Raw genomic sequence first — 11,315 nt, 5'->3', positions numbered from 1 at the left:
TAATAATCTTAATGATAAGAAATAATGAATTAATTAATGCAGATGAGGATGAAGACAACGCTGAAGATGCTCCAACTGCAATGCTTAATTTTCACGATACAAGTATACAACATGGTCCGTGTGAGATGATGATTCACGTTTTGGTAGGTGTATATTTGATACAACCCACAAGTTCCATGTACTAGCTAGAGACATGAAGGAGGAGTAGTTGTCAAATAAGTGAATTTTTTTTAAAAAAGGATTTATACAGTGGCTGTCACGAAATCCACATTGAATTAAAAAAATAGATAATGATCATTTTTTTGTCTAAGGCAAGTGCACAATTAAAATTTAATTGTCTATGCACTTGTCCCGTACGTGGATAAAAAGATTGGATTGCAGCCTGTGCTACTAGACAAAAGACCCTTTGGTAGATAATGATAGATTATAATAATTTTAATGTTCTTTTCTAGTTTTATAATTTGATTTTATTATATATTCTCAAAATTTTTAAACTTATACTAACTGTTTTTATTTTAGATAAAAACAGAGTAGATGTTGCTCACTGGTTGTCCTAATGATATCATCAAAGAAATCGACTTTCACATTATTAATACAATTAATTATTTAAAATCACTACTATAAGATAACTAATTAAAGCATTAGATTGTGAATTTGTTGGAGTCATGACAAATTAAGAATTTGTGAGTTATGACTTCATACGATGCATGAACAGTATTACATATTTGTATGCTTGCAAAAACTCTATGACGAATCATGGTGTTATCAGTTAAAAATAAAAATAAAAAAGTAAAAATCATAACAAATTAACATCTAATTAATCTCAATCAACACGAATTGATTTTCTTTCAAGAAGAAAATTACATGCCCCTTCACTTTGGAGCCACTCCCAAGCCCCATTTGTTGATGCTCTTTTGATGATCTCATTGGGGTCTTCATCAGGCTTTAAAGCTTTGACACTCCCTGGCAACACCTTCCATCCATAAAAATCTTGACATCTTTGTTTTGCATACACAAGTATGCAATATTTTTGCCAGCATGTTTGGCCCTTTTCACACATCTTCACCACCCCATCATCTTCATCTTTGTATTCAAACTTATATTCAAATGAATCACATGAAACCTTTGGAGTACTGTTATTAGAAGGGACATCTTCTACATATGAACATATCTGGGTCTGCTTGTGTACCAGGGGTGGACCCACATGGGTGGCAGCCCGGGCTGGCCGGCCGGAAAATCTTAGAAGAACTATGTTCAATAAGATTTTTTATATGAATATTAATGTTTTATAATATTTTGTTTGTATAAAGCTAATATGTAATAGACATGTGCTTGAGTGGTTTATTGGAATTGGATGGTAGGAGCCTACCATGATTCAAATCCTAGAATTTGCAATGTTAAGTTTTTAATAACTTTAATAATTAAAAATAAGTTTTTTTTTCAAAAAATTATGAAAATTATAAAAAAAACAATGTTTTAGATTTTATAATTTTTTAATAATTAAAAAAAAATTAAATTGATAATGTGGCATGACAAATGTAAAAAATTTTAGTAATTTAAATTTTTTTAAAATTTTAAGTTTTAATAAAATTTGAGAAATTGTTTAAAACATCTATCACAATGATAGTAGTTGATATTAACCCCCCTCACCAATGAGTTCTGGTTCTGCCACTGATCGTGGTTGGATTGAAGAGAGACCATGATTGGGCTAAAAACGCCAGAAAATTAAAAGTTGACAAATATAAGAATGTTGACTTTTATTTAAGCCCGGGCTGAACTAAATTTCTGGGTCCGCCACTATTGTGCACTAACCATGCCAAGTTTGATTATTAAAAAGCACAAGATCTAGAGCGTTGTATACTTCACACTACTGTTCTCGCTATTCGCCATTGATGGCAGGATTGAAGTCTTTTTTTTTATTTAATAACAAAACACTCTATTCAAAATATCGTTATTATAAATTAAAACTGTATTATATTTATAGACTATCAAGTTTTAATCTTTTAGTTTTAATAAAAGATAAACATACAATTCTATTTCAGATAAAGGGACTTAATTAATTTAATATCTTTTGATATCTTTTGATACTTACTCCAATTTATCCTATTTCTAATATTTTAAAATGCTTTCATAAAAAAAAAATATATATTTTAAAATACAAAGATATCTCATAGGAGGATCATTTTATAAGATATATAATTTTAAATTTTTTAAATAATCTATCAAAATTAAAATGAAATTTTCATTGAAATAAATTAGATAAATTATATATATAATATGCCCTTGTGCTGATGTTACACCCATATATAAATCAATTTGTCAACTGAGTGAATTTTTTCAAAAAATAAAAAAATACCATTAGATTTCTACAGTAACCATCAAGAAAATCACGTACGTTTGGATTAAAAAAATTATAGATAATGATAACAGTAATTATTTCACTGTTTCTTCTCTGTTTAATTTCAATTTATATTCCTCAAAATTTTTAAATTTGCATATATTATATGTTTTTATTTTAAATTAACTTCATAAAACACAAATCTCATTGAGTCATATTGGTTATAACTTAGCAACATTTTTTTCCCATCTCCTGCAACAATATAAATTCAGAATATATATATATATATATATATATATATAACTTTTAAAATTTTAACGATGTCAACTATAAATTATATATATATATATATAACTTTTAAAATTTTAACGATGTCAACTATAAATTATATATATTTTAGATACAAAATATTAATGAGTAAAACCAAAATAAATGACGCTATCTCCGAGCTAGTTAGGTTTAGTATTTCTTTAATTATAGTATCATGAGTTCTTTTAGAGTTATATGTGCACCCATAAACTTTGCATTACATGAGTAATTAATTTGTGAGTGCAATGCAATTGAATGCAAGCTGAGTGAATGAAGATTAAGACTATGTTAATGGTGTTGAAAAACTAGTGGGATCACAGATGAATATTCAGTGATCAAACAAGCAAAAACCAGGAGGAATAAAAGGAAGAGAGAAAGCTTAATTAATTCATTCATTCATCAGTTCTCCATCTATATATATTAGTTTAAAACAAAGCTATTAAACAAGCTAGCTGAGTCATAAACATTAGATGAGTCATAAGCAACGTGTCCTCATCTGAAATAAGCTAACCGCTTAACCAGTTGCTGCCTCAAACTTAATCTTTTGATGAGATGAACTCATCTCAGCCCTCCATTTCAATCTATTCTTCTTTTCATTTTTCCCTCCTGACATTTAACAAACTTCACTACTTCACAAATTTATACAAACACACTGGCACTTGAACAAATACAAAACATTCATCTGATCATCTATTCAAACTGAACATAAGAAAAACTTTCTCCTGCACGCTGAACTCTGACTTCCTTCTCCTACACCTGTCAACCTCTATTCCATGCTGCAGCCTTGTCTTCAATCAATCATCAACAAATGAAGCATGCTGCAACTGTACTACTTTTCTCAAGTTACAACATAGCTCGCATGAGAAGATGATTCATGCATGCAGTACTGCTTTTCAAGTTACAACGAAGCTCTCGTGAAAGAATGAATGATTCATGCATAATTAAGTAATGTGTGTATATCTGATATCATGCGCCAGTTCCATATGTTTAATTTGAGGATATGAAAGTTGAGTAGTTGCTGAATATTTTTCACATGAATCAATATGAGCTTGATTGAAGACATGAGTAGTGGTAGTTTGTTCACATTTTTCATGTATTGATCTTGTAATTAGCTAGCTAGCTAGCTTTATAAATAATAATCAAGGTTGAGGATGTCTGTGTGTATCCTATCCTTCATCAATACTTTGCCCCACAAAAGAATTAGGAAAATGTCCTCTCTAACTATTGCCATGATGCTAGTTATCATATTCTTTGGAGGAGCTGCAAATTTGACCAATATAGATGCCAGTGATGATATGAGCTTCGAGATACCCATTATCTACAATGGGTTATCTCCATCTACTGCTTATAATCCAAGTACTAATGTTTCCTTGGTTCCATATGCAGGATACATGGATGCATTAATGAAATTAAAGATGAGGAGACGAGGTCACATGTACTCACTTGATACAGCTATTGGTACTCCTTGGAGCCGTGTAACAGTGAGCCTTGATACAGGGAGTGATCTGACATGGGTCCAATGTGAACCATGTTCAAAATGTTTTGATAAAATATTGAGTTCAACCTTTGACCCTGATTTCTCTACCACCTACAAAACCATGAATTGTGAATACCAGCAGTGCCGTGCTTTTTATGGCACTACAACTATTGGTTGCGCTTGGAAAGATGAGCGGATATGTCAGTTTAAGCAAGAATATATGGATGACTCATTTGCTCAAGGTGACTTGTCAGAGGATTATTTTCAATTCCAAGGCACAAATGGCACCAGAAAAAGATCTGATTCTCCTCTAAAATTTGGTTGTGCGCATGATACTAAGGGACATTTTTCTCCCCAAGATGATGGTATTATGGGTATGGGGAGAGGAAAATTATCGTTTATTACTCAACTAAATATTTCAAGGTTTTCTCATTGTCTTTCCATGAGTGGAAAATCTTCATATCTTTCTTTTGGAGATGCAGCAAAACTTGAGGGTGAATCTGTTGGTTTGATTCAAAATAAGAAGTTCCCTTCTCTTTACTACGTCAATCTTCTTTCCATATTCATATTGGATTGTGAGGACCTTCATGCTTTGGATATTCCATCTAAGACATTTGCCATTGATGATAATGGCCACGGTGGCTTTCTCCTCGACACAGGTACCCCTTTTACGCGGCTCCATACATCAGCTTATGATGAACTTTGCAGGATGTTAAGTGAGGTATTATTGTTGTCACACATATCCACTGTCCGTTCAATTCATAGGCAGTCTTATGAGTATTGCTTTGATGCATCTCTTGAGGATGTGGAGCACATCAGTGTGGTTTTCACTATTGATTTGGTTGATGTGGAGATAACAGACAGGCAATTGTTCTATGAGGAGGTGGATATAGCAAACAATCCCATCGTGTGCCTTGCTATATTTAAGGCAGGTTCTTCTGATCCAACCACATCTATATTGGGAGGTTTCACCATGAGTGATCATAACATTGGTTATGATCTTCGTAGGCAAATCGTCACCTTTAACCCTACCACTTGTTGAACTTTTTTTTTTTCTTTCACTTGGGTGTTTGTGAATGAATATCAGTTTGTTGAGACACTTAATTTCTCTTGAATAAAATCAGTTTTCACAATAAATGTTAGTTTGTTAAGCTTTTGTTATTTTTTGCGAGCAAAGATAAATGTTCCTAATTACAGTTATAATAAACCTTACAAGGATAAGAGATATATGTAACTAAATTTTAAACTTATCGATCTCATTGATTATTTACATCTCTTAATTTATCTCCCTATTCTTTTTATGTTTATGATTATTGCATATAAGTCCTTGGAAATTGGATGATAATTTGATGACTAAGTTAGTTATTTGGGGTAGTTTTCATATCATTTTCATTTTAAACCATGTTAACATTATAATTGATTTGAGACATAAATTATTAGCCTGCAGCAGAGCAACACATCTCCAACCTAAATCAATTGCATGCATGCAGATACTGCAAGGATATTGATGTTATCCCACACCTAATTGCATCTTATTTTTTATTTCCCTTCTTTTGTTCTTTATGTGTTTGGGGTCTAATTAACTGTCTTCATCATGAGGATTTTCATAGCTTTACATTCAAAGCATGCAGTACCTTTCATCTTTACATATCTTTCATTTGCATTTACAATTAATTAATATATGCAGTAATGCATGTGTTCCAAAATGCTCAACTCATTAATACCTGTGAGGCGCTGAGTTGATTTATGATATGGGCATCATAAAAATTTTAAAAGCAGCTTCTCAAAATTTAAATTAAAAAAAAAATCACTGAACTACTATATATATATATATATATATTGTTAATTAATTAACACCACTTATAAAACCGTTTCTGCTTATCATGGACTATGATTTTTTTTTTTTTTTGAATAAGTTAGTTACCTAAGATAATTAAAATCTTTAATTACTCAAATGATATTTTTCTCTGGTTGGTCTCTCTTGATTTATACCATTTTATAAGTTAAAAATGACTAAAAACAACAATAATATCATAAAACAATCCTTTATTAACGCTACAGGAATATCACTAAAATTCTAACGAACGCCCGATATATAAAAATCAAATATTAGATTTTTTTTAAATAAAAAATTCACATGAGATGTTGTCATGCATCCTCCGCACCATAAAGTAGTTAAGTGATGTTTTTTCCATGAGGTAATAAAGGCCATCATCAGACTGTATGGATCATGTGGCACACCTAACCTAATCCCATGCTTGATCCTCCATATTCAAACGTAAGTCTACATGTCCTTGTGTTGCATATGCATGCATGCATGTCTCCCAGCGAGGCTCTTGCTTGTCACGCACCTTTTACGTCCCCATTTTCTGGATCTTTGAATCTTAACCTACATACCTACATACATACAAACACACTCTACTGTCGACGAGCCAAGTGCACGTAGATGACCAGAGCGATGAACACCGGAGAAGAGACGCAGGTGTTTGTTTAAATGCCTGAAAGATGAACAAGGTGTTTGTGAAAATGCTCTAATGAATAACACATACACTAAGAAGCATAAAGGGTAGAAGACTTTTCAAAAGATTGCTTCCAGCCAATCCGCAACCTCCCACTTACTTCTATTGTATATTTAAAGTATTACACACAACGAGACAAAACAAAACCCATTCATTGGCTAATGCCTCCACTTAACTCCCCATTGCATGGACACCCTTTTTATCAAATACTAAACCACCATAGGTTAGTTGCTAAATACTAGATATTGAGTCTAATAAAAAACTCTTTTCTCACAAAAGTAACAAGTAACTTAACCAACTTAGTCTTAACATAAAGAGAGCTTTTAATCACTGCAGGCTTCTCCATCCCGGTTCAGTACAAAAACCATGCTTGTACATCTCTTTCTTTTTATCTTGCCATACCATGATCCTGAGCTCCTCCACACTCCCAAACCTCCACCCATACCGTGATCCTTGCTAGTTCTGCATCTCCATGCCTTTTGCCAGTAAGTTGACTTCAATCACATCTTCAACCGTGCCAACCATTTCTCTGTTTGAGTTTTGACTGGCCATTAACAGCAGTCCTCCTTCTTCTTCTTCACTTTCTTTTGTTTCTTCAACATAGTTAGCTTCATTATACCAACACTGGGCTTTTGTATGCCCATACTTCTTGCATATGAAACATTGTACACCAACCCTTTGTTGTTGCTGAATACCGGATCTCTGCTGTTGTTTGTGGTCCACTACTCTTCCTCTTCCGCGACCATGAAAACGACCACGGAACGGGCCGCGACCTCGGCCTCTTCCTCCACGAATACTGGTTTCACTAAAGTCATTTGTCAGGCCTTGAAGTGCAGTTTCTTCCTCAGCGGTGGACAGTAAAAGGATGGTTTCATGACCTTTTAAGGAGCCGACACAACATGCTTGAAAATCGGAGTCAAACTCCTTAATATTTTCCCTACCACAGTTGACTCTGATAGAGAATCTCCTAGCATTCGTATCTGATAAACTATGTCCAAAACTCTGGTCATATAGTCTTGTACCTTCTCACCGGTTTTAATCTTCATGGTCTCCATTTCTTGTCTGAGGGAGTAGAGCTTTACAGAGAGGATTATTGAGCTTCCTTGATACTCTGTCTTCAGTATTTCCCATGCTTGTTTGGCTGTCACTGTTAGAATTGATTGAAGATTGAACGAATTTCAGAAGAGATTGCAGTGAAGAGGCAGTGAAGCTACAGTTCAAGTTGTCCTGGTGTAAATAGTTAAGAAGTAGAGGGTATTTGAGTCATTTCCTGTGTTTGAAAGTTTGTTAAGTTGGCTGAAGAATCAGAGGAAGGTGATGGATGGCCAAGATTGGAAGATCAAGAGAACACATAGTTTGAGGCAGGAAGAACAACCCAGCATCAGTGTTATTTCAGTGATCGTGTGGTCCAGATTTCATCCATCAAAGACAGGGGTTTAAGTTTGAGGCAATTGAGAAGACTTGATTGTGTTTGTTATGGATGGCTGTGATTTGATGATCAAGAGTTTTGTAATAAGTTCGAGGCACGCGAACTGGTCAAGCGGTGCAGCTGAGGAGAACCTGACGCGTGTGGTGTGACTAAGCTGGCTCGTATCGTTTCAGTCACTGTATTTTTACAGGGTTATATTGAATGTTTTCTTAAGAGAATAGAGGGGTTTTTTCTGGTTTTCATATACATTGTGTAGTTATGTGAATTTTCATGGAGAATAGAGTAAGTTTTAAATTTTTATTTGAATACAAAAGTTGTTCCTCTTGATCTCTAGTTTTCATATAGTGATTATCAGTCACTGCTTCACTGATTCAGATGAGTATTCTCAGTCTCATCCAAACCTTGCTGTATGAGATACAAAGCACTTGCATCTGCTTCTCTTCTCTGATATACTACCTCATCTTCTCCTTCTTCATTGAATCCGTTTTCCACAATCTTCCAAAGTCTTTTGGAATGAAATATGGTCTTCATTTTTAAGCTCCACAAGTTGAAGTTATCTCCTTTGAAAAGAGGAACATTCACCGGAGTGGAGCTACTACTTTCAGCCATGATACCCCGATCTCTGATACCACTGATAAAGTTAAGAGTGGTGGCAAGTGAGTATTTTAGTGAAGCATAAGAAGCACTCTAGATAGATTTCAAATTCAGAAAAATACCCCCATGCTCAGTACATTCTTTTCTCTAATAAATAATAGAGTAGTAAGCATCTTACCACTAAAGAAACAAACAAGATACGTCCAACACACATTAAATATAAACCTAAGAAACATAAAGCATGCACGTACTTCACCAGACAAACTTTCAGTCCACTCCACAACTCATTTTCAGCTAATACTCTCAGTAGACATCAACAATCCATGCAAACTCTGTGGTAGACAGTTGCGTCATACTTGAAGGAGATAATGGCATCACAGCACCCAGAGTTTATATGCTATGGAACTTTTGATTACATAATTAAGATCTTTTGATTATGCGGGCTCTATTTATGTTTTCTAAGAGCTTCCTTTTTAATTGCAAGGGTAAAATATTTGCAATACTTGTGTTGACCCTCTGAGTTTGTTATGTTAGCGGGGTCGCTGATCGAGTTTGCCTTGGTCTTCTACCTGTTGGGACGCAGTGTTTAACCTGGTCCATAGTCCCACATCGCCTGTGAGACGCATTCTCTCTGGCTTCATATACCCTAAGCCAACCCTTCTCCACAACTGCAGTTATGGAGAATTTAGGGTGGTGGGTCCCTATGTAACATGGTATCAGAGCTGGATCCCACGTCGATGCCGGGCTATGCCTTGGATGAGCTAGGATCTTGGGTCCCACATCCGCTGTGGGCCCAGGGGGGTGTTAGGACGCAGTGGTTAACCTGGTCCATAGTCCCACATCGCCTGTGAGACGCATTCTCTCTGGACTCATATACCCTAAGCCAATCCTTCCCCACAACTGCAGTTATGGAGAAGTTAGGGTGGTGCAGTGGGTCCCTATGTAACACTTACTTCAAAGCTTATGGGGAAGGGTTGGCTTAGGGTATATGAAAGCCAGAGAGAATGCGTCTCACTGGCTATGTGGGACTATGGACCAAGTTAACCATTGCGTCCCAACACCCCCCCTGGACCCCCAGCGGATGTGGGACCCAAGATCCTAGCTCATCCAAGGCACCGGCATCGACGTGGGACCCAGCTCTAATACCATGTTACATAGGGACCCATCACCCTAACTTCTCCATAACTGCAGTTAGTGAAGCATGGCTTAGAGATATAGCTGCAGGAGAATGCGTCTGCATGCGCGATGGACTATGGACCAGATTAACCACTGCGTCCCAACAGTAAGCACCGAATGTATCTATTATTTATTGTTCAACATAATATTCACTTCAGCTATTCTCAATGAAAATAAATAGAACTGCTTTTACTTTTGAAATGCTTCTTACAACCGCCTCGTCAATTCCACTCATTTATAGATAGTAAATATATCCCATCAAAGTACCCTGTCAAGAATCAAGGACTTGTTTTTACAATGAGTTGCAATATCATCTTTATACAGATCATTTTTGAACCATTTTACTCAAAGTTCTGAATTTGACTGAATTGCTTATCATGCAGAATTGAAGGAGGCATACTGCATATCTATGGAAATGTCAATGACTCTGAAGAGGGTTCATGGTTGGAATATGTTCTCAAGACCATCACAAACATTGCAAAATCTGAAGGTGAACTGTTAAATAGATCTCTTGCCAATTGAACGTAGGTTATTATTAATGTTCTTATTCTAAAAGAGATCCTTTTTGTGTTCTACGTTTATGTTGCCAAATTTCTATGGAACATCTGGATCAGAGAGTGAAATGGTATGGCCCTCATGTTCATCATCTTGTCGCTGATTTACATTGCAAAAAACTATAAAACTTGAGCTTACAGGGTGCTCAATGTGCTCTCGAGGAAGATGTGCTTTTATTGATCGTTATTGATGGTTCAACATTGATATTGCTTAAAATTACACTCATTCAATCAGTTAAAATGTACATATAAATAGAGCATAGGAAATATATCATTTCTGCATATATATATATATATATATATTATCATTTCTTTATATATTTATGTTTACATTAAGACAGAAACAAATTTGTAGGCCAATTGGTAAAAATGATGATTCCCTATACTTTGTTCCGTGGTTTGAATCACATCCATAACAAATTTTTTAAAAGTTTAACAGGATCGGTTAACCGACCTAGGTCTCTCTCCACTCACGTGTCACATTTTTTTGTAGGTTTAATAAAAAAAAAAAATTGGTATTTTTAGGTTTAGGATAAATACTAATTTCACTTGTTTCCTTAGTAGAGATCTCCTCAATCTTTCATTGATTACAATTTCAAGTGAGTGGTGGAGACTTAGCCACACTTGATTCATGACTCGATATAGTTTTTTAATGACATTATCTCAATCTTCACATAATAGCCTTATTTAACCATTAAAAAAAATCAATTTAGATGGAGATCCATCAAATACATTTGCTATGGATAATGATGATTTTGGAGGTTTTTACCTTGACATGGGACATCTTTTATTAGCTTTTCCCAAATTGCCTACTATGAGCTTCCCCTTAATATCAATGTCAATGAACATAGTGTTATCTAAATACTTGCTTTTCTTCGCAACATTAGTTGACTGTTTTAATAATTGTAAATAATTTCTT

The 11,315-nt window shown here is 34.8% G+C and overlaps 1 protein-coding gene across 1 annotated transcript; it reads left to right on the top strand.

Moving 5' to 3' along the window:
- Positions 1-3,830: 3,830 nt before the first annotated feature.
- On the top strand, positions 3,831-5,182 carry LOC120278000 (aspartic proteinase nepenthesin-2-like). Its single transcript, XM_039284876.1, has one exon. It carries the CDS (start codon positions 3,856-3,858, stop codon positions 5,164-5,166), a length of 1,311 nt encoding a protein of 436 aa, XP_039140810.1. The 5' UTR covers positions 3,831-3,855; the 3' UTR covers positions 5,167-5,182.
- The last annotated feature ends 6,133 nt before the right edge of the window (positions 5,183-11,315 follow it).

This window comes from Dioscorea cayenensis, chromosome 15, assembly GCF_009730915.1.
Source record: "Dioscorea cayenensis subsp. rotundata cultivar TDr96_F1 chromosome 15, TDr96_F1_v2_PseudoChromosome.rev07_lg8_w22 25.fasta, whole genome shotgun sequence".
Taxonomy (NCBI): domain Eukaryota; kingdom Viridiplantae; phylum Streptophyta; class Magnoliopsida; order Dioscoreales; family Dioscoreaceae; genus Dioscorea; species Dioscorea cayenensis.
This window is presented reverse-complemented; position numbering and strand designations above follow the sequence as displayed.